General features: G+C 38.8%; 1 protein-coding gene and 1 pseudogene across 1 annotated transcript; one reads left to right on the top strand and one right to left on the bottom strand.

Annotated features, from left to right (window-relative positions):
• The first annotated feature begins 423 nt into the window (after nt 1-423).
• Nucleotides 424-1140, top strand: Cdc42-ps1 (cell division cycle 42, pseudogene 1; annotated as a pseudogene).
• Nucleotides 1141-1734: 594 nt separating this feature from the next.
• Nucleotides 1735-5209, bottom strand: Prss3 (serine protease 3). Its single transcript, NM_001108626.1, is given in 5 exon segments — nt 1735-1937; nt 2200-2336; nt 2700-2953; nt 3812-3971; nt 5153-5209. Coding segments are annotated over 5 exon segments (741 nt in total). The 5' UTR covers nt 5193-5209; the 3' UTR covers nt 1735-1787.
• Between the last annotated feature and the right edge of the window lie 19524 nt (nt 5210-24733).

The raw sequence follows: 24733 nt of genomic DNA, 5'->3' as shown, positions 1-24733 counted from the left end.
GCCTTTAAAAAGCCCTCTTTTGAGTTGTTTCTCAGGGTTGTACCAGAGACTCTTGAAACATTATTATGTGCTATTGCTTACTGCAATCATTTGCCCCACAAGAGGTAGAAAGCAATTGCTTTGTTGAAGACGCCATGTATTTCAGAAACAGGACCAGAGGCCCCTAAGGCAAACTGACCTGAATACCTACTTACTGAGAATTAGTTTTCATGATACCAGAAAGTGCTATGCAATTCTCCAAAAGAGGGAGGCCACCAACAACTCCATCCAGCCATGGTGCCTATGAATTACCTTACATTTGAAGGAAACTTTAATTTAAAATCTCCCATTTAAAGTTCATGTTATTTATTCCTTAATAACATACATGTTCATGAAAGTATTGAGTTAAAAATTACATGTAGCCCAGTAAAATGCTTTTCCATAATGCAGACAATTAAGGGCTGTGTTGTCAGTGATGGTGCTATTGATAAAATATGTCTACTGATATCCTATATGATGAACAAGATTCCAGCAAAATATATACTGACTGTTTTCAACAACTATATAGTCACTCTTATGATTGATGGAGAGCCATACACTCTTGGACTTTTTGATATTCCAGGGCAAGAAGGTTATGACAAAGACTGCTAAGTTATTAAGGCAGCACTGGGGCATTCAGACACTAGAGCAGGTCTGGGTTGTTCACTTTGAGGAAAGGATAAGAAAGAAATGTTATTCAGACCAGGCTAGCCATCAACATTCCAATGAAGACAACTCTATGGACTTATTTTTCTAGTATGTTTCTCAGTGGTCTCTCCATCCTCATTCAAAAATGTGAAAGAAAAGTGGGTACCTGAGACAACTCACCACTGCTCAAGGACTCCTTTCTTACTTGCTGCAACTCAAATGGGTCTCAGAGATGACCTTTGTACTATTGAGAAACTTGCCAAGAACAAAGTGAAATCTATTACCCTGAAAACTGCTGACAAGCTGGAGTGGGATCTGAAGGCTGTCAAGAATGAGGATTGCTGTAACCTCACACAGAAATGGCTAAAGAATGTGTTTCTTGAAGCAACATTGGCTGCCCTGGAACCTTTAGAAGCAAGGAAAAGCCATGGGAATGCTGTTAGGAAACACATCAATGCTACTTCTCTCAGGTGATAAGGTTACATGGCTGCTTTATTGAGAAGCCATGAGTATGTAGGGTGGAGAACATACTTTTAACCAACATGAGGACCCTTCAGTGTAATCTCTTTCTTCTATGAGGAACCCTTGGACAACTCCAATGAAAAATTTCAAGAACCTCATCACTCTTGATCAGTGTTAATAAAGACTTTTTCAGATTATTTTGTGTGCAAATTCAGTTTTTAAAATGTGCAGGTAATTTCCTTACACAATCCTGAACTTTGGGGATCATTAGGGCCAAACTGATGCTTTTTTGTATCTCAACTCTCTATACTTTTCATGTGTATCAAAATAACAAAATACTTCGCAAGTGAAAAAGAAACAAATGTAAGTATGAAAAACTATTAGAAATATTTTAGCATCAAAGTTCTCATAAATGTTCTTTTAAAGAGAAGAAAAAATCGATCCTATTACTATTTTTTCATTTCAACTGCAGCTGAACTATTATTACATGCAGTATATTTGAAGATGTATATAGCTAGCAACATTTCAATAATAAAGAGAAATGAGTTCAAATAGGAGTATATTTCACACAGACAAAAGGATAAAGAGATCAGAGACACAGGAACTAATGGAAAAAATCAACTTTACTGGCACAGTGACTTCAAGGAGATTTAGGAAACTTAGTTTGCAGCAATGGTGTCCTGAATCCAGTCCACATAGTTGCAGACCTTGGTGTACACACCAGGGTTGTCCTTCAGGGCACAGCCATAGCCCCAGGAGACAATGCCCTGGAGCTGTCCATTGCAGACCACAGGGCCACCAGAGTCACCCTGGGAAGGAGAAATACAGTATTGAAGGGAGAGGCATAATGGGAAAGGACCACATTACTCTGAAGACGCCAGTCTAGCCATGCTATGACTCCCTAGGGTAGCCCACCCTCTGCTCTTGCTGACATGTTGAAATAACCTCCAGAATAGCCCTCCTCACATTTCCATGAACTACTACAGGAAACTCCCTGCCTCATACACTAGGGCAGTCCAACCCCAATCCTAGGAAAAACGACAGCATTTTTGTGAGAATGGAGCCAATTACCTGGCAGGAATCTTTGCCTCCCTCCAGGAAGCCAACACAGATCATGTTATTGGTGATCTTTCCAGGGTAGGAGGCCTCACAGTCAGCCTGAGGCAGCACTGGGGCATCCAGGCACTGGAGCAGGTCTGGGTTGTTCACTTTGAGGAAAGGAATAGAAAGAAATGTGATTCAGGGGAGGCTAGCCATTGGCATTCTAGTTTAGACAACTCTAGGGAACCTGGTACATTCTTCAAGATATTAAGTCCCAGCAAGAAACTTAGATCCCAGAATAGTCATTATTGATGTCCTTTCTGGAAGTAATAATAGAACCTTCTTCATCTGCTCTGTTTACATGCTGGAAACAAGGTTGTTTTTGTGCATACATCTCTTGTACACTCTTCATAACTCAGTGTTATTGGCTACTTGCGATGGTTTTGCATTTTCGAAGCCCATGGTTTCAGTATAGAACCTTGCATACTTCTGGAAAGTTGCGAAGGAAGTTGATAAAATGCTGTACTCACCACCAAGACTGAGGGTGTTGCCCCAGCCAGAGATGAGGCACTGAGTGCCTGCAGGTGCACAGGAGCTGGGCAGAGCCACAGTGGCCACTCGAGCATTGAGTTTCACAGGGGAAGAGAGCTTGATCAGCATGATGTCATTGTTCAGGTTCCTTGCATTAAAGTTGGGATGCTTGATGATCTTGGCAGCATTGACAAACTGCTCATCGCCCTCAAGGACATTGATGTTGTGCTCTCCGAGTCTCACTTGGATGCGGCTGTTGGGAAGAGAAACATGTTATACTCTTCCTCTCCATTATTGAAAATACTTCAGAGTTGTTAATCACTTTTTTGTTAAATAATCTTAGAGTGGGGAGGAGCTTTGTCTGATATCACAAAGGTTACAGAAGTGTGGAGGGCAAGTCACATTGTGAGACCTGATTTCTTTCTGTTTCAAGGACAAGTAATGTGATTGAGTTAAAGGACTGTAGTTGTAGACTGCTCATCAACCTCCTGTCCCTCCACCTTTTATAAACAAAATAGTTCCTTGGGTCTTCATTCTTCTTCTGTGGCTTTGCAAAGAATAAATCATACTTTAATTAACCTAGTCCAGTGTGTAATAAGAATATCTCTATCCGTGTGACTGTGGCAGCTCCCAACGTGCTATGAATTCACTCTCTCTGTTTTCTCCCTAGATTTTCAAATCATAACCTGGCTGATTCGGAAGCATGTTCAGGTCTGGTATACAAACCAGCTCTCAGTTCCCTCTTTACAGTGATATTCACAGCAGCACATGAGTTTTTAAAATCTTTACAGATTTTCCATACTCACTGAAAACTCTAGTTTATCACCAGGACTGCTATTTGTGAAAAGTTCTTGTGACTTCATGTTCGATTCTTTCTATCCTACAATCAACTTTCCTTGCTTTATTTATCTATACACTATGTATTTTGGATAATTTATGGGTGTGGAGGCCTTCCTATTCTATATCTTATTCTCTTCAAACTCATGAAATAATTAATCTCTTTCCTGTGACTCTTCCCATTCACTGTATCAGGTCATTTCTTTCCCAATCTCATACTCTGCCCTTAGAAAAGTCAAGTGTGTGTTCTGTACAGTGAGGGTCCATCACTTACGTCTTGTAACAGTGAGCTGCAGACACCACCCACTGGTCGTTGATGAGGGAACCTCCACAGAAGTGGTAGCCAGAGTTCAGGGACACCTGGTAGGGGACAGAATTCTCTTGGCAGGTGTATCCTCCAACTATCTTGTCATCATCATCCACAGGGAAAGCAACTTGAATAAAGACAAGGACACCACTGAGAACCCAATTCCTCAAGGTTCTGGCAGGTGGGCTCTCAGCTTTCAGCTAACTTAGGGTCCTAACTGAATACAAGTATAGAAAATAAGAAGGTAACACCGTTTCCCTAGTAGCCATAGGACTAAATCATACTTTAATTAACCTAGTCCAGTGTGTAATAAGAATATCTCTATCTGTGCAACTGTGGCAGCTCCCAACGTGCTATGAATTCACTCTCTCTGTTTTCTCCCTAGATTTTCAAATCGTGACCTGGCTGATTCGGAAGCATGTTCAGGTCTGACACAAACAAACCAGCTCTCAGTTCCCTCTTTACAGTGATATTCACAGCAGCACTGCTCTACCCACCACTGCATGACAATAGGCACGTACTCTGTAGTTTACTACATTCTGATAGGTTATCAGGGGCATGTCAAATGATGTGCAGCATATAGGAATAGGGTGCAGAGATGGTTTTCTTATTCTCTAATCCTCTAATCCTCTAATTATTCCCTTATTCATTGTATGTATCCTATTGGCTATCAGAGATTTCAAAGAGTTTATGATGGTTGGAAGTATCTTGGATAATATTCTGAGTATAGAGAGTTTTGTGTTCCCACAATTTTCCAGCTTAAATCTGAATTTTAAGGAAAGTAGAGAGTAGTCATTCCATAGGACAGAAGGATGTAATGTTAATGTTGAAGACTGTTGATCTTTTTATTGATTGCATATTTATAATTTTCAAAGTCACTTGGGTATTTTAAAAATATATATGGTACCAAAATTACCCTCCCAATATGATATCACAGTCCCAGGCACATGAATTAAGAATTTTAAGATAGGGTCTCCAGTTGAATGAAGATTTCAACTTTCAAGGTTTGCTTTTATCTGTAAAGACAACCTGGGCTGAGGTATCTCCAAGCTTTTTGGCCCATACAGTTTTATTTCCTGTACCCTCCTCAAGCCTTCCTCTTTCAATATTCTCTGATAACTAAATGAGATTGAAAGGTGTAAGAAACTTTAGTCTTACAGAGAACCCTGAAAGGCTGGAAGCAGAGCTGCCACTGGAAGAAGAAAGAGTACTTTGACATAGAGATGGCATGAAAACCTGTCTTGATTGTGGGGTTCATGGCTTCTTGGAAAAGGAAGGGCATGACCTGGGTTAAGGCATGGAACTCACCAGCAACTCCCACAAGGGCCAGGAACAGGAGTGCTCTCATTTTGGCAAAAGGTAGCGAGCTCTGGGGGAAAGCCTGCCTTTATACCCCAATGCAGGGGGAACCAGGTACTAATGGGAGGGTACCCCCACTTCTACATAAGCACACCTGTGGTTTTCTCTTTCCAAGTACCTTGTATTATCTCTTCTCTGTTTGTCTACACTGTGTGTGGGTGAGGTACATGTGATAAGGAAACTTCCTCCTGGGGCAGACAAGGAAAGCATTTTTTTTCCTTGAAAAGAGGTTTTGCAAAACAGTGGAAACATAGACTCTGTCTTTGCATCATAGCCTTTCTAGGCTGATATGAAGAGGCTGTGTGTTAGAGAATGGCCATATTCCTTAGATATAACCGAGCATCGTGGGAAACTAGTATTAGTATGTTGGTGGATATTCGGGACCTAGAGATTCATTTGAAGAAATATTGTATCTGGGTTTAATAACTATGAGATGATGATGATTAGGTATAGAATAATTCATCATCGAGAAAATTCATGTCTGGGGCTGAAGTAATAAAAATTAAGAGTATTTAGTACACTGTCAACGAAGAAATAGATATGTTTTGTAATGTCAGTCTTTTATTGGCTCCCCTTTCTAACAAGGGTCATATATGAAAAGTGTTTTGAAGTGTGAACGATGAAGTTTGAGTAGACAATTTTCTCAATATGTTCCAGAGATACACCAAAAACCACATTCTCCTCTCTCTTTTCTGTAATGACCGTCTTCTTCTTTTTTTCTCCTCCTCCTCCCCGTCCTCCTCCTCCTCTTCTTCTTCCTCTTCTCCCTCTTCTTCTTCTTCTTCTTCTTCTTCTTCTTCTTCTTCTTCTTCTTCTTCTTCTTCTTCTTCTTCTTCTTCTTCTTCTTCTCCTTCTCCTTCTCCTTCTCCTTCTCCTTCTCCTTCTCTCTCCTTCTTCTCCTTCTTCTCCTTCTTCTCCTTCTTCTCCTTCTTCTTCTCCTCCTCCTCCTCCTCTTCCTCCTCCTCCTCTTCCTCCTCCTCCTCCTCCTCCTCCTCCTTCTTCTTCTTCTTCTTCTTCTTCTTCTTCTTCTTCTTCTTCTTCTTCTTCTTCTTCTTCTTCTTCTTCTTCACTTTTTGTGCTTTTGAGTCCACTCCCTGCAACTTCATGGTTCTATTAATAATCTGTGTTAAAGATTAAAACTTTTCTACCTTCTAGATGCAGGCAGTTTGAGATTGAATTCTACAGTCTATATTAGATTTGAGGAAGGAGTTGGACAACATACAGTCTGATTTCTGTTCACAGAATTGCCTTCAGTAGAGAGATTACTACATTAACAAGTTGTCACGAATAAAAATCAAGATTAAAAATATAGGAGAATTCTGGTATTCTAGATTTTTTTTTAGTGATACTATTACATAAGACTTAGTTCAGAGAAAACACTTCTGCAAAAGATCTGTCAATGGTTCTAACAAAGCTACTGAGTTCCAGCACTCAAGTTTATTGAGACATAGATTTCCTAGAGGTAGTGTATTGAAAAATGTTATGTGATATTATATGTAATGTTATGAGCTAATTTGAGGAAACCTTTTATAGAATCTACTAACTTCTTTAGTTAGTCTGATCTTAGTGTTGTGAGGGACAAGAACATGTAGAGTTCAACAAATATTCTAGAGATGCTGATCAAAGAAGAAAAGTTTGAGTTCAGGATCTTGTGATTGACTTTGACATGCCATTTATGGAAAATGATGAAGTAAATGGATATCAGAATGTTCTGGAAGAAAATACCCCTGTGTGGGCTGTTAGTAACTGCTGTACCCATCCCTGGAGTGACTGGCACAACTACATGACAGAATTCATTCTCAGAGCCCTTCTTTCTGTATCCCGAATCTAGGCTCATGGGGTCATGCCTGAGTGGAGTAATGTTCTATTTGTAAAATTTCTGACAGCTTTTCAAAACTTTTCACCCGACAGTCACGCACTACATCATTTATATTTAAAGTCCCATTTTCTTTTAAGAAGAATTTTACAGTGAAGGATGAAAACAGAAATTATCTCTAATTAGTGAGGAAGATACTATGACTCAAATCTATTCTTTTTTTCTAAGAAACTATCTAAAATTGGCATATGGTCTCAAGGCTCCAAAACGTTATGGAAACCCTTGTGAAGTGTGAGATTTTCCACAGGTGGCATCTAAAAGGCTAAGCATGCCAGAGGTTCCAGGGAGGTAAGTTAAACATCTGGTTCCTCCTGCCATTATTTCCTTGGCAAAGCTTGAACACCAAATTTATATTTTACCTGGCACTGTGTCTCAGAGCCTTGCCTTACCATGACCCTTCACCCACCTGAAGCATGTCTACCACAAGGCTACTCATAGCCAGTAGACAGCTTGTTAGAATAGCTTTATGGTTAGGTGGACAGTAAGTAAGTTTTCTTAAAGATAGTTACTACATTGCTGTTTTGTTTTCTTTGTAAAAATTCTTTTGATTCTATGTGAATTTCACAATATCCATTGGAATCCTAGGCATCTGCCATCTCCATATATCTGCCATCTTCTCTTGTCATCTCCCCTAAAATAATGTCTTCACTAACCAGTGACCAAACAAAATAAATGAAACCAAACATATGATATGACTTATCCCAAAATATACCCACCCTGTGCATACATTTTACTTGAAAATGTTCAATGCAATGAGTCATTGGTCTCCTTCGGGTGCTCTTGATTCTGTGGCACCATCAGTATTGGTTCCACACTTGGAATTTCCTGTTTATCTTGTTGCCTTGTTTTGTGGAGATACTGCAGCTTTGGATCAGCAGAGCAGGAACAGTTCACAAATATTGTAGATTTTGGCTTGGACCAACTTAATGCACTTGATCTGGGCCTGGGTTTTAGCTGAGCAGATCAGTCTGCTTGGTTTCCCTTAGCTACACCACCAGGGGAGCTCTTTAACACTGCTTCTATGAAGATATCCTATGACTCCCCCACTCTCATCCCAGGAAGACTCAGCACTCAGGCTCCAGAACCTCAAGGTGCGTCATCCACACCCATGCCTCTAGAGTCAACTCCACTGTGCTGCTGAGTTAGATGTAGGACCCACTCTCTGAAGTGCTACAGCCAGCAAGGGGCTGGGCCAACTCTCCAGCTCTTTCAACCTTTGAGCTTACTCAACCTTGCCTTCTTCATGAGGATCAGCTCAACTGTGTTGCCAAGTTGAGGTGCAGGGCTTGCTCTCCCACCATAGAGGGGCAGAACCATCTTTCCTTCTCTATTGCCCTCAGGGAGAGTGCATCTGACTGCAGAAGGCAGAGAAGTGCAAAGACTTTACCACCTCACATATTCTACCTCGAGTCAGCTATCAGATAAGTGGCAGGGACTACTCTTCCAGGTTAATGCCCACCTGGTTAGCTCAACTCTGTAACCTCTGATAGGGCCAGTTCTACTGTGCTGCCAAGACTAGGTGCAGGCCCATTCTCCCAAGTGGCAAGGAGCAAGGCCAGCTCATCCACTCTCATGACCCTGGCTAGGGTCATCTCAAATGACTTCTCAGGTAGCAGGGAACTGAAAGGAGGTGAGGGCACTATAATTGCTTATAATTAATGTTAATTTGGTTCCCCCAAACAGTTTGCATGAAAGGTTCTGCACATAGCTTCCGAGAACCTGCCCCACTTAGTTCTGATTGGTAAATAAAGATGTCAGCAGCCACTATTTGGGGAGAGACACAGACAGGATTTAAGGTTCCTGGGCTTGGGACCAGGAGGAGGAGGAAGGAATGCAACATGAAGGCCACCATATAAGGGTAGTAACTTGCAGAAGGGAGAAGCAAAGCTACCATGTAAAGGGGGCAAGAACTCATGGTTCAAAGTGCTGTTCAATTGGGTCAAGCGCAGTTCTGGTGGAACATAGAAATTAGTAAATAGTAACTTGGAATATTGGTGGGAGGTAGAGTCTAACAACAAGAAGGGTAGGCAGCTGCCCAGCTATTGTTCTGCTTAAGGCATATTCAAATTTAAAGGCCATGTATGTGTATTTCATTTGGGAACATAAACCATTGAGATGAGTGGCAACCCTGTGCAGGGATTTATTAAAATAGTAATACTACTGAGCATCACCACTGCACCCAGACCATCTCATGGCAGATGAATGGCAGGGTGGCTCTCCTGTATTCATAACATCTGCTGAGGAGTTGAGTGTGAGGTAGGCAACACGTCCAGGCCTGTACAATTTATGGCAGAAGAGTGGCAGAACAGCACTCCCATGTTCTTTCCCTGGGGTCAAGTTCAGCTAATTCCCATCCACCAGGGCCAGTTCCAATGTACTCCTCAGGTGAGGTAAAGGGGCTGTATTCCCAAGATGGGGCCAGTTTTCAAGATCACAGCATCTGTGAAGGGTGGGCCAATTCAGCATAACCCTTAGATACCCTGTGGTATCAGGTACTGGGTACCCAGACCATGGCAACCCCATGATCTTTACTAGTAACATGAGTCATAGCTGCTGCATAGCAAGGGTCTCAGACATGGCACACAGTGTTTTCAGAGGGTAGGACTTCACCAGGGCTTCAGGAGGGGGGACTGGCTACCACAAAGGCTATTTTTCCCCCTCTCTCTCCTCTCCAATTCCATCTCCCTTCAAAAGGCTCAAAGGGTTCTGTTTCTCTTTCTCTCCCATCTGTCCACCATACACTTTCACATTATAGTGGTTCCCACTATAGGTGGGCCATGTGGCTGTTGGACATGTGGGTGACCTCCTCTGTCTGCGTCATATGGTGTGGTTGAAAACAGGGTTCTAGGTATGTCTATAGCCAGCTTGGGTGACACAGTGCCAGCTAGTCTTCTGTATGCCTATGGCCTTCCAGAGCAAAACGGTGGCAGGTAGGTCTTTGGGCATCTCTCCCATCCTGTGTCTTTGGCATGGCAGTGGGTAGGTCTAACTGAGCTTTGCTGCTTGGTGACAGGCAGGCCTTTGTGTTTCTATGACCCACTGAGTAGTGAGGCTGCAAGCAGGTCTATGATCATCTTTCCTCACCTGTGTACTTGACATTGTGTCCAGGAGGTATCTGAATGTCTCTTGACTTTTTCATCAACCTTCACTGTCAACAACACAACTCTGGGATACTTTGATGAACACTTTGTCACTGATTTCAGCACAGTAGCCAGGGGTCCCTGATGAAGCTGCTTAGTTGCTGTGTTGTCTCATACACTAGAGTAAGATGAGCATGGTACATTTAGTAAACCAGCCATTTACTCTCCACTTGAATATCATTCTAACATACAAATTCCTTTGTGTTTTCCTGGGAAACATTTCCCTAATCCTAATTGAATAGGTATTGTCAAATCATTGTATTTAAAATTTGAAAATAGTGATTAATTTCTATGTTTATATTTAGCACTGTAAATTATCGTCTTTTATGAGCCTGTATTTATTCTGTAATTTTGCTTTTCATACAGGTTAAGTGAGCTTTAAAAGGGAAAATAAGGTTTTTAAACATACGTATTATCTAATTTGTAAGCATTGAGCATGGTCGTCATAATCTAGGCTGGCATGCTCTGACATGACATGAGATTCCTGGTTGCCATGTTCTTTTCTATTACTTGCTTCTGTCTCATGAAAGAAGGAGGTAAGTGAAACTGTTAACTTGTTTTCAGATATGTCAAATCTATATCTCTGAAAGGAAGTGACTTCATCATAGCTGCTTAGGAGTGAATGTAGAGATGATATCTGAACCATTCTCTGAAAAGTGAGCTTGTTTCCCATTACATCACTACAGAGTAGAGTGTTTCTTGTGTCTCTGTAGTGGCATACTCAGTTTAAAATGGTTTGTCTACTTATGCACCCAGATTATGTGTACTCTTTATCCCTCTTCAAGGAGAGGTCTTTTTGCAACAGAAATTGACCACTACAGAAAAATCACACTCAATTAAAATACAGAGTTGTAAAGCCCATTCCCGGTAACTGTATCTAAAATACAGTCCCATATCTGAGGCTCAGAGAACATTGTAGGAAACGGGGCTGATAGACTGTAAGAGCCACAGGATCTGAGAGTTTGCTGTGAGATTTTCTCTTCTGGTAATGTTAGAGACTATACTGTAAAGCCTTACTTACACAATTGTCCACATGTTAGCTGAAAAATGGTACAAGAATGGACATGCCAAAGTAAATTGGAAAACACCCGTGAGGATTCAAGCCTATGCAGGAACTATAGGCAACTGGGGAAAACTGGAGATGGGAGAGGTTGTCATCCCCAGGGAGGAGCACCATCAAGCATACCAATAGAATATATACATATATATATATATGTATATATATTCATAAACAGTTAAACAGTGAAATAATAGTCCATACATTTTAAGGAGAAATATTGTAAATATATTTAACCCAAACAATAATTAAAAATAAAAATATCTTTTTTATTCTTGAGTATTTCATACATTTATTCAATGAAATGCAATTATATCCAATTTCATTTCTCCATGATAATATCCCCATTTTCCACAACATGTTTCTCTCCCAGCATTTTGCTTTTTTTTAGAACGCTCTAAGTCTAATGGGTACCATCTATATACTCAATGGATAGAAATAATAAAGCAAAATTATTACATTTTGAAGGTGATATGATCCTGTGCTAAAGGGTCTGGCAGAAATTCTATGGACATAATTATTTAATCAAAATTACATACATCAAAATTCTAATAATAGTCTTCACAGAAGTAAATGAAAGCAGACTAAATATGGACCAAGCTTTAATGGTCAATGTAATCCTGAGCATAATGAAAAAAGGAGGTAACATTACCAAATCCATCTCAAAAGCACTGCACCATCAATAAAATTTACATATGTAGAAAATTTTAATAGAATAGAGGGTTTTCATTAAGATGACATAGCTGCAACTAACCGATCTTTATAAATGTGCCCCAAACATACACTTTAGGAAAGATAGCTTCCTCCACAAATAATGCTGGAAACATTATACCTAAGCATACTTACTTGACTAAGAATGCAAACAACTGAATAAAGAGCGAAAGCAGATGAAAGATAATAAAATCTGAATTGAAAACATAGATACAAATAGTGAAGAAAATCCATACTGAAATTCTGTAAGGAAAAAAGCATAAGTTAAATACAAATATCCATGAGAAATCTCACTAACAGAGTGGATCAAGGAGAGGACATACCATAGGCTTGAAGAAAAGTGGAAGAAGTACAAGAATGTAACAAGAACAAAAATAAAATAAAAGGAATAGTAAAATTTCATATGATTTTCTATGTATAGATAAAATACAGATGATATTAGGCATAGAAAAATCATCTCTGTCTCATCAGATAAGGGAATGACTCTCATAGGTGTGAAACCACCATTGTACATCTAGTTGCAGCAGAACTAAACACATCCTTTTCTACTGAGGCCCAACAAGGCAGCCCTGCTAGGGGAAAGGTATCCACAGGCAGGCAACAGAATCAGTTACAGCCCCAGTGTCAATTGATAGGAGACTCACATGAAGACCAAGCTGTACCCTTGCTACAAATATGTAGGGGGCATAGGTCCAGCCTCTTCATATTCTTTGTTGATGCTTCAGTCTCTCTAAGCCCACATGGAACCTGGTTAGTTGACTCTGTAGGTTTTTGTTGTGTCCTTGTCCCCGCCATGTTCCTCAATCCTTCCCTCAATTCTTCCACAAGACTTCCTCAGCTCTGCATATTGTTTGGATAGGGTTTCTGCATCAGTTTCCATCAGCTGCTGGCTGAAGCTTCTTAGAAGACAGTTTGTCATGCTAGGTTTCTCTCTGCAAGCATAGCAGAGTGTTATTAACAGTGTTGGCTTTCTCCTATGGGATGTATCTCAAGTTGGGTCAGTCACTGGCCATTTCCTCAATCTTTCCTCCATCTTTATCCCTGCACACATGTTGAAACAGGACAAAATTTGGGTAGAAGATATTGTCTCTCCACTGGAAGTCCCACCTGACTACAGGAAGTAGTCAGTTCAATCTTCATAGCCTCAGTTCCTAGGAGTCTCAGCTAGGATCACCCTCATAGACTCCCAGAAGTCTGGTTCCTGGCATGTCCCAGAGATGCACCCTCACCAATTCTTTCTCCCAACCCTTTTCTGCCCCCTTTCCTGTTCTCCCCACATCTGATCCCCATCCATTTTTACTCTCCATCCACCTCTAATATCTATTGTATTTTCGTATATGGCTGATGTAAGGGATGGAGACATAGATCTGTAATGTAATTATCATTGGTCTGATGAGCTCCCAGAATTTTTTATAGACCTTTACTGGAGCCAAACTAGTACTTTATAGAGTGATTTACACTTAGCCAGGTTGAAACAGATTTTATTAAGGATGTTTTACTATACATTTAAGAGTAAGGTTTAGAAGAGAAACATTTAAGGAGAAAGAAAGATATACTCAAGTATGGGTATGGACATTAAAGTTCAGAGTGGCCTTTACAAATGGAAAATCTTAGTATAACATGAGATATCTTTTCTTCTAGATTTTATCCTAGAATAGACTATAAACATAATTTCCTTTATTGTCAAATTTAAATTATTAGTATGCTGATGACAATCAGGTTCATCAGAATATATCTTTTATTCTAACATAGTATTTAAATTTTAAATTAAGTTTCTAGTTATTTTAAAATTCTTTCAACTTAGCTATTTCAAGGGATCTTGCTAATCTGTAAATTGCCAATTTTATCAGTTCTTCTCCAGCTGTTATTAGATTCCAACTGAAGCAAGCTGATTCTATGTAAATTAAATTTATTCTCTTCCCTAGGATGTACAGTTAAGTGTACAAAATAAGCAAATTAACAATGAATAAATGTCACTTCTTCGGGGAGATTTAAAGCCACATTATCTTTATTTTTTAAAAAAAGTACAGATTGAATAACATACTTAACAAAATAAAGTTATCTATAATCCCAAATACATCTTTCCAAATATTTTATTCTTTTTTTCAATTAAATATTGGAGGAATCTCTAAAGAAAAATGATGGAATGTCAGAAACTTCATGAACTGAATAGTCATAAAACAAACTTCTTTCAAAGAAAACAAATAAAGTCGACAACTTAAGCCAAATACTTTGAAAGCAAGCCAAAATATATTTAACACAGAAGACTCTAAAAAAAACTCACAATAAATATTGGATCATTTGTCAAATCAAGGAACAGCTTGTAGGTGTAAATGTCAAGTCACCTTTATTTTCTTATATGAAGTGTTGCAATGAGAGCCCTCCAAAAGCTGTGAAAATACTCAGCTTGAGCTGAGTCTAGAGTCTTTCTATCTACCTCTGGGCCTTGACCTGGAAGCTTCTAGCTTCCACACAATCTATTCGTATGCAAGCCAAAACCTTGAAGGCTACAGATTCCAGCCTCACTCTGCTAACCTAGGACTAGAATATTCCAGCTTTCAAGATTTACTGCTGAAGAAATGCATGCTTTCTCTTTCATTCTGAACTCCAGATGGGTGGTTTAACTCAGATGTTCAACTCAGCTGTTGTGGCTCAAAATACTATCCAAGCTGACTGATGTAAATTGGGTTCCTTTGGCTTCCGACTGAATTTCTCTGCTTGGAAATACTGACTCTGAGTTCTACAAGCTGAATTGAACTCTTCTGAAATCAACTACTCTATTCTGAACTAAACTGAGCTCAACAGCACTCAACTGAAGTTCCTAAAACTATACTACTCAGAACTGAACTGCTGTGAACCGAGCAGATTGAATTGCCTCTCCTTCACTACTCTTTAAGTAGGCTCTCTTTTCTGCCTGTTCTTGTGAGAGTTGGGCATTACCTATCTCTGACTCATTCTGTCAAATCTTTTTTTGTTTAATATTATTTAATCATTTCTTTTTCTCTTATTAATAGTGTTGGCCCTCTCCTATGGGATGTATCTCAAGTTGAATCTGTCACTGGTTGGCCTTTTCCTCAATCTTTGCTCCATCTTTATCTCTGCATGCATGTTGAGGCAGGACATCCAGATTTTATTCCCTTCCCTGTCCACCCTCTGACCCTGACCACCCTGTCCCATTCCTCCTCCCACTCCTGTCTCCATGAGGATGCCCTCCAACCTACACACCCACAATCCACCAGAACTTCCCACTTCCTGGGGCCTCCAATCTCTTGAGGGTTAGGTGTATCTTCTCTGACTGAGTCCAGAGCCATACAGTTCTCTACTGTATATGTGTTGGAGGCTTCATATCAGCTGAGGTATGCTGCTTGGTTGGTGGTCCAGTGTCTGAGAGATCTCGGTGTCTAGGCTAGTTGAGATTGCTGGCCTGCCTATAGGATCACCCTCCTCCTCAGCTTCTGCCAGCTCTTCCCTAATTCAACCAAGGGGTCAGCAGCTTCTGTCCATTGGTTGGGTGTAAATATCTACATCTGACTCTTTCAGCTGCTTTTTGGGTCTTTCAGAGGGCAGTCATGATAGGCCCGTTTCCATGAGCACTCAGGAATAGTATCAGGCCTTGAGGCTTCCCCTTGAGCTGGAGCCTACTTTCAGCCTGTCACTGGACATCCTTTTCCTCAGATTCTTCTCCATTTTTGTCCATGCAATTCTTTCAGACAAGAACAATTATGGGTCAGAGTTTTTGACTATAGGATAGCAACCCCATCCCCAATTGATGCCCTGTCTTTCTGCTGGAGGCAGGCTTTACAAGTTCCCTCTCCCCACTGTAGGGCATTTCATCTAAGGTCCTTTATAGTCCTGAGAGTCTTTCACCTCCCAGGCCTCTGTTACATTCTGAAAGTTTCCCCCACTTCCTACCTCCTGAGGTTACCTGTTTCCATTTTTTCTGCTGGCCCTCAGGACTTCAGTCCTGTTCTCCATACCCAACACCTGATCCTACCCTCCTCTTCCCCTCTCTGTCTCCTTTCCCAACCAGGTATCTCTCTCCCTCCCCACTCCTATGATTGCTTTCTTCTCCCTCCAATGTGGGATTAAGGCATCTTCTCATGTGCCCTTTGGGTTGTTAAACTTTTTCAGTTCTGGAGATTGTATCCTGGGTATTCTGTACATTTTTGGCTAATATTCCCTTATTACTGAGTACATACAATGCACATTCTTTTGGGTCTGAGTTACCTCCCTCAGGAAAATATTTTTCAGTTTCATCCATTTGCCTGCAAAACTAAGGATGTCTTCTTCTTAATAGCTGAATAGTACTTCATTGTGAAAATGGACTACATTTTCTGTATTCATTATTCTGTTGTGGGACATCTGTGTTGTTTCCAGCTTCTGGCTATCACAAAACACGGCCGCTATGAACATAGTGGAACATGTGTCCCTGTGGCATGGTGGGATATCTTCTGGCTATATGTCCAAGAGTGGAATAACTGGATCTTCAGGTAGATCTATTTCGAAATTTCACAGGAATCTCCATATTTATTTCCAGAATGGTTGTACCAATTTGCAATCCCACCAACAATGGAAGAGTGTTCCTTTCTCCACATCTTCACCAACATGTGAATTAACATAGTAAAAATGACCATCCTACCAAAGGGAATCTACACATTCAATACAATCCTTATCCATGTTCCAACACAATTCTTCAAAGACATGGAAAGAGCAATTCTCAAATTCATCTAGAAAGGCAAAAAACCCAGAATAGTGAAAACATTTCTTAACAATAAAAGAAGGGCTGAGGTAATCACTATCCCTGAACTCAAGTGCTACTACAGAGCAATAGTGATAAAAACTGCATAGTACTGGGACAGAGACAGACATGTTGATCAATGGAATAGAATTGAAGACCCAAAAATAAAACCACACATTTAGGGATACTTGATTGGCTGACAAATACAATGGAAAGAGAGAGCATCTTCAATAAATGGTGTTGGTCTAATTGTTAGTCTGTATGTTGAAAATAAAAATAGATGCATATTTGTCATCATGCACAAAGCTCAAGTACAACTGGATCAAGGACCTCAACATAAAAACAGATAAACTGAATCTAATAAAAGAGAAAGTGAGAAAGAACCTTGAACTCATTGGCACGGGGAGAAATTTCCTAAACAGAACTGCAATGGCTCACACTCTAAGATTAAGAATTGATAAATGGGACCTCAAGAAACTGGAAAGCTTCTGTAAGGCAAAGGACATAGTCGATAGTCCAAATCGGCAACATATAGATTGGGAAAAATGTTCATAAACCCAACATCAGATAGAGGGCTAATGTCCAAACTATATAAAGAACACAAGAAGCTAACCACCAAAAAAAAAAAAAAAAAAAAAACCAAACAACCCACTTGAAAAATGAGGTATAGATTTAAACAGAGAATTCACAGCAGAGGAATCTCAAATGGATGTGAAACACTTTAAGGAATTTTCAAAGTCCTTAGTGATCAGAGAAATGGAAATCAAAATGACCCTGAGATTCCACCTTATACCAATTCGAATGGCTAAGACCAAATCTTTCTTGATTAGTAACCTTGTCTCTCAAATAGACCTCATTGTTTGGGATTAGAGGCATGTACTAAAAGCATGTGTACACTCCAGCCAGAGGTATTAAAGGTGAGTGTTTTAACCATAGGGATTAAATGTGTATAACTTACCTTCATTCCAGGCAGATCACATCTTTTGATGTGATCCCTTGCCAGAGTAATCATGCTACTGGATTAAAATTCCTCTAAAGGAGCTAAAACCCAGAAATAAATAATGAACACACATCAGAGGAGGCAGCAAGAATACTTGGACCCAAGAGTCCAGCTAATATCTGCCTCTGATATAAATAAGTCTGGTAGTACGAAGTAAATCATTCTGGAGTCTCCACATTTGGGTCCCATAATTATTAATGCAATTAACCAGACAGCTAACCAAACAAACAAACAAACAAAAAGTCAAACAAAGGAATAAACTAGCACAAAATTAAAATAAGAACTTTATATCAACGGAGCTAAGAGATTTATAGCTTATTTCAGAGCCGATTATGAGCAACCACGGTCTAGTCTAGATCACAGACTTTGTTATTCAAATTTTATCATCTAATAAAATTACTATTTCTTGAATTTTCTGGAGCAGATCAAAGAAACCATAAGTCAAGACCCTTTTCAAATACATTGTTGTAAATGTCAGAATTCTAGGTTACCGTTTGTGGCAAGGACCTTCCCCTAATGAATAAAGGTCGGAGGTGGAAAGAGGAGGAGAAAGGAGACTTAAGGTTTTGGGACAGGAGAGAGAGAGCTTGGGGTTGAAGATGTAACAAATGTAACAAACTAGACCCCCCCCCCCGTTAGATGGCGGATCCCCAGGATCTGCCACCAGAGGATTTAACTTAGTATGGCTTACTAATTAGGATGTTAATAGTTGCACCCAGCGATTGAGTTACCTGTAGTTTCTAAACTAAGTTTGTGTGGTGTTTTCCTTCACACAGTGTCTCTCCGGAGTTCAAGAGAAAGGTACAGGGCATCCAGAATTTGGATGCATGGGGCTAATGTGTTAGCAACCTGCCATGGTAACTTAGCAAGTCCAGTGGAAAGATTTCAAGACCGCAGGGTTAAATATTAGATGACGATAGTGTGGGACAGTGCTTCATTTTTTAATTATTTAACACTGCAGGTGATGATCCAATGTGTTAGGCAAGAATCCACTAGAAATTTAAGATTACCAGCCTGAGAGAGTTTTATATACTAAGTGAGAGAAAGATGGCAGTGGGACGAGTCACATGGACTCAAGCAGGGAACCCAAGTAGGATACTTCGGAACAAAGAAACACAAGCAGACTCTCTGCTCATAGCTCTGAGTCAGAGAACCAGAAAATGGAGCTGCCTGCTGCCTTGGCCAATGTTGATTGGAGTATGATTTAATCCAAAGGCTGGTTTATTTGCTTTTAGGATATATTTTAGGGTAGATTTATATACAGAGTTTGTCTGAATTGCATGGGAATTTCGGCTGTGGTTCAGAACTAAGATAAGAAAAATAAAAAACTGTAACTCCAGGTAGAGAGCGTAAGAAGTAGATATTATAAAAGATTAATAAATAGAAGTCTGAGGCTCCAAGTAGAAAGCATAACAAATAGATAGTATATGTAGTCTGCAGGAAACTCATATTCTTTGTGGGCTCCACAGGAATTTTGGGTTAATATCTTGGTATGACAAATTAGAAAAAGCCTAAGAATAGGCTCATGCGGTATTTTAGTTTACATCATTTGTTTTGAATTTTTTTAATTTTCAAAATGGGTATGATTTTGAGTTTTGTGGTTATATTATTTCTCTGGGAAACAATACAACATACAAGCTTTTCTGGTTGCTGACTGAAGTTTCTGGATACACTGATTTGGGAAAAATATTTTATCTTTGCAGTTTTAGAAAAGGTGATTAGGCTCTAGACATCTTTCAGAGCTACATGGATCAGAATTGATAGAGGGAGACCTGTAGAAGAACTATATTCAAGAGAATAAAACAAAAACAGAACAAAATGTCACCTAACCAGTTTGTACAAGTTACAGAGACTGATATAATCCATACAGATATTTTGATGATACTTAAATGTTGTTTTGAGATTTGTATATTACAGAGTGTATAGCTTTGGTGAGTCTCATCATCAGACGTGCCGAACTGACCTGCTTGAACTTTTCTCAGGAACTTTCAGCTGAATCCAGTCAGGACAGACATTAGAGACTACAGCAATTGGTGTGGGCTTTTTAAGGCCAAACAACTCCCCCAGTTTTCCTACCACCCCCAAAGATATCTCAATGCCCTTGAAGAAGTTATGAAGAATCGTCGGCCAATTCCCTAAATTTTGGGAGGCTGAAAGTGGTTATTCTAAGGGCTTTTTTGGGGGGAAAATTTTGAAGTGGCCATAATTTAACAGGGAAGAATTAGCTAGAATTGACTGTACAACCATAATCACATTTCGTAGAAATCCTTATAGTTGTTACTAAGTTGAAGTTATAATTTCTCACATTGGTACAGAATGTGCTTTGATTCAGAATCAGAGTTTTCATTGGCATAAATTTCTTCTATTGATATAAAAATTTTAAAAATACAAGACTTGGGCCAAGTTCTTCTATTAATGCCACCACAAACTGATCTGAGATGATTAAACATGTGAATTAATGGTCAGGTAGCAAATTCATGGCTCTGAGTTTACTGTTAGGGTGTTTCCAAGATAATTTTATTAGAAATAATTGTTAACAGACATAAGTCCAGATTACCTTACATAGATAGTTTTTAAAAACATTAGAAATCTACAGAATGTGACATTTAATATTATTTATCATTTGTCGAGACATAACTACTCCTAATAATTCCCCTTTTATGGATTCAAAGAGGAAATGACCATCCACCTCCAGGTAAAGTTACACATTGTGGAAAGGTAGCTACTGGGCAGAAATTGCCTATTTCATGTATAGACAAAATACTGTCCAGAAAAAGGACACACTATGAGGAATAGTCGACTGATAATCTCTGTCAAGTCAGAGTAATCAGTCTTTCAAAATTCTGCATTATAAAGGTCTCTCAGATGATCCCTGGCCAGAGGCTAAAGACTGATCCTCCAACCTATTGCCAACAGGGATAGACAGCTGTCTCTACAACTTGTCTCAGTTCTAGAAGCTATATTAGTCTTCCTTTATTTTTAGTTATTATTAGTGGCTCTCAGATTTCTGATGGGGTTGAAGATTAATTATAGTCTCATAACCAACTCAGGTTATTTAGCATTGAGAAAACATACAATTAAATACTTTTCAGATAGTTTACAAGCTAACCAGGACATAACACATAGATTTTTAAGCCTTTCTTAAGTTAGGATAGATAATAGAATGTTCTATTTAATTGACAATGATAAATTGGGTATTAGGTGTATTTTGTACTTTGTAAATTACAGAATGATAATAGTTGTGCTCAACTTACATTTGAGAGAATGTTCTTTTTTTAATTGGCCAGAAAGGATGATATGTGGCAAGGACCAACCTCTAATGAATAAAGATTTCAGGGAACCAATCACTGGGGGAGGATTAGGTGGGACTTCCAGGTCAGAGGTGGAAAGAGAGGAAGAGAAAAGGGACTTGAAGCTTTTGGGAAATGAGAGAGAGAACTTGGGTTGAAAATGTATCAAACTAGATGCTCCCAGTTAGATGGCAGATTTAGCATAGTATGGCTTACTAATTAAGATGTTAATGGTTGCACCCAGCGACTGAGTTACCTGTTGTTTCTAAATTAAGTTTTGTGGTATTTGCCTTCCTGCAGTAACTCAACTGAGTTCAAGAGAAAGGTATGGGATACGCGCAGAATTTGGATGCATGGGGCTGGCATGGTAGTAACCCATCATGGAAACTTAGCAAGTTGGGTCGAAAAATTTCAGGACTGCCAGGCTAGAGATTAGCGTTGTAGTAGTGTGGCAGTAGTGTGGGATGGTGCTTCACTTTTTAATTATTTAATGCTATACTGGAAACCCTCAACTATAAGCTTTATATGTTCTGATGACATCCTTATCTTCTGAGTTATTGGGACCAAATTCAACACTATGTCACTATATTGCAAAATGTATTACTCAATGTCATCAGTCGGTCAAGGGATGACTATTAAAGGGAGAGCAAGATAAATTGTAAGTAGGCTTTGAACCTGAAACATTGAACTCCACATCTCTGAGTTCTAATAAGTTAATCATCCTGTAAAATATTCAACATCACATGTGTCCTCTTTCTAAGAAATTTCATTCATAGTTTCAAGGAACTTCATTTAAAAATTTCAGAAGACCAGAGATGTCTTACAATATGTACCCTTGTCAGAGTCCAGGGTAGGTAGCTTGGGAGAAGGTAGTACAAAAAGGAAGCTGACACAGTCAAGACCCCAGCATGTTACAGTTGCCAAGAATATAGACATATCCCTGTGACTGGACACCTAGTGCAAGTAACATAAAATGAATCATTTATTTTGGATCACATGTTCAGAAGTTTCATGATGCAGTCCTTGGCCCTATTGCTTCTGCACCTATGGTAAGGCTGAACCTTTGAAATAATGTTCTCTTACCTAAGGGCAGCTGGAGGGAAGCTGGAGAAAATTAGTAGAGCTGGACTAACAGAGAGGCCACATAGGCTGCAACCAGAAAGAATTGGCTGTCCAAGCTCTTGTGCCATTCACAGTTTACTTAATATCCCAAGAAGCCCAAATGCTTGACCTTGGACCTAAATTTACTGCATGCTGTTCCAGGTCACATTTTTGCATTATCACAACCTTCCACCCTATTTTCTTACAATGAGATGATATGCAATGTGTTTTAATGTGTGGGAAATTAGTAATTTTAGTTGCTGTTCAGTTAGAGAGAAGAAAGTCTTAGATCTCAGAGGACATACTAGTTCTGAGACTTTGAAACATTGTAACAGTCACTATACTTTGAGATTCACCAGATGATGCCCTTGAATGAAAAACTAAGCATTAGTCATTGATGGGCAGGGTTAAAACATTATGATTTGTGTGAATTACCCCACACAAACTCCCTGTGGAAGACATTGTATACAACTCTTTATGCTATTTAGGGATGATCTGGAAAAAGTAGAATATAGGACCACTCTGTGGGAAATACTACATCACTGTCTTTGTCCTTGTGCCAGTGTTTTGCCCAGATACTCTCTCCCATTGAGTCTCTTTGTCCTGTTCATAGTAAGATGTATAAGGTTCATCCTTATAGGTACAGAAGAAACAGAGCCAAAGACTATGGCAGGAAGCTTCTGAATCTGTTTTACAAAATAAATGATTCATTCTTATAAGTTACTTATATTAGGTGCCCATTCACAGTGATAAGTCTGACTATTACATACTCTCACACCCTTTTTCCTATTGCCTATTTTGAACTCAACACAAATATGAAAGTCTCATATTCAGGGGGTGCTATTTGCATTTTTTACTCATTATCTGAAACCATTTATCATAGTGATGTGATTATTAAAGAGAAAGACTACCAGTTACAGTATTCTGATTATTAAAGAGTAGCCATGCAGTACAATGAAATGATGAAAGTTTATCTTTATACAGCAGTCACTCTTCTCTACTCACCTTCTGTGTTTGTCGGAATTGTTTAATGAATTGAGATTAAATGTAGGGCTTGGAGTGTTCTCTATGTAGACTGTCACTATGGAAGCACCAGTGACATCCATTAGATGAAAGTTTAATGCAAATATATTATATATTATATATTATATATATATGTATATTATATGTGTATATTGTATATATAATATATATGTATATATTCTATGTATATATTATATCCTACTACATTCATATTACATAACACAGATGACATTTGATATTAAATTCAACCAGTCAGTATGTTCTTCCACTTGACTTTGATTCAAAAGATGTGTATACTATGTCATCAGCTGATAAATGATATTTTCTAGATTAACAGGATTAGAAATATCTTGTAAAGATATCCAAGCACCATAGAAGGATTGTCCACCAGCCCAGGAACCAGTATGATGTCAGTGTGAAAAACCTTGTACATTAAAATCACTGTGTTTGAGCCAGTTCCTGGCTTTGCCTGTCCAAATGCAAAACATCTGCTGTGTTTCACAACCTTGGGAAAGGCATCAGAGGGAAAGTGGGTACATACACGTTGGTAACCTTAAGCAAGTACAGAACTTTGTTCAAATAAATAATTTTTAGAACTTTCCTTTTAGAACCACCTTGCTAATTTTGGATTTGGAAACAGAATCTCTAACAGTATGTGCTATACTCATATTGATAATTCTCTTGCCTCAGTTCTTGAGTGATAATGCTAGGCTTACGGCTATGTCCCTATGCCTGCCTGACATTCTATTGGAATATTGTGTAAAGGTTTTATTTGTGAGGAAATCCACTACTAATTGGTAACTTTTTCCTTTACTCGAGTTATATTTAATTAACAAATATTTATGTAATTTCTGGTATATTTCAGGACTTCTATGCTTATAGTGAATAGAAACAAAGGGGAAAGAATAGAATTTTGTTTCCATTTAACTTATATATGTATACTTGTTAGTCAATACACACATGAGAATATAAAATCTAAACTCAGAAAGAAAATAAGCATAACTAATTTATGTATCATCTATCTATCATATATATATATTTTGTTTTCAAAATAATGACTAGGTGTTTACAAGTGAGGGTAAATCATGAATATGATATGGTTATTAGGGTGAGTGGGCAGGGATATTCTCTTTGAGAAGGTGACAATACAATGAACACTTGCATAAGAAGGAACTATGCAAATAAGGGATTAATGAAGGGCTCCTTATTCTATCATGAGTTTATAACAAAACAAACCCACCTCCTAAATTTTTGAAATAAAATAATTCTGTCATCTAGCATATGAATAATCACCCTTCCACTGCTTTAGCTTATAAAAATATGAAGATATTATCTATGGAGCTCAATAAAATAAATATATTTATAAATATAAAAGTAACATTTGAATGAAATAATTTTTTATGAAATACTACTAGGTTACCTGATCCAATTCCAAACGATATATATCATGCTTCTTATTTTATTGCAACAGCACGATTTCAATATTTCTCATTTTAATAATCTTATAATTAAAATATATATGCTTATATATTAAAAAAGCAAAATAAAGAGAAGTAACTCTAAAATAAATTAACTTTCCTAATGAAGTTTTGCC

Source organism: Rattus norvegicus, chromosome 4 (genome assembly GCF_021556685.1).
Source record: "Rattus norvegicus strain SHRSP/BbbUtx chromosome 4, alternate assembly SHRSP_T2T, whole genome shotgun sequence".
Taxonomy (NCBI): Eukaryota; Metazoa; Chordata; class Mammalia; order Rodentia; family Muridae; genus Rattus; species Rattus norvegicus.
Note: the sequence above shows the minus strand (reverse complement) of the source record. Positions and strands in the feature narration are given on the sequence as shown.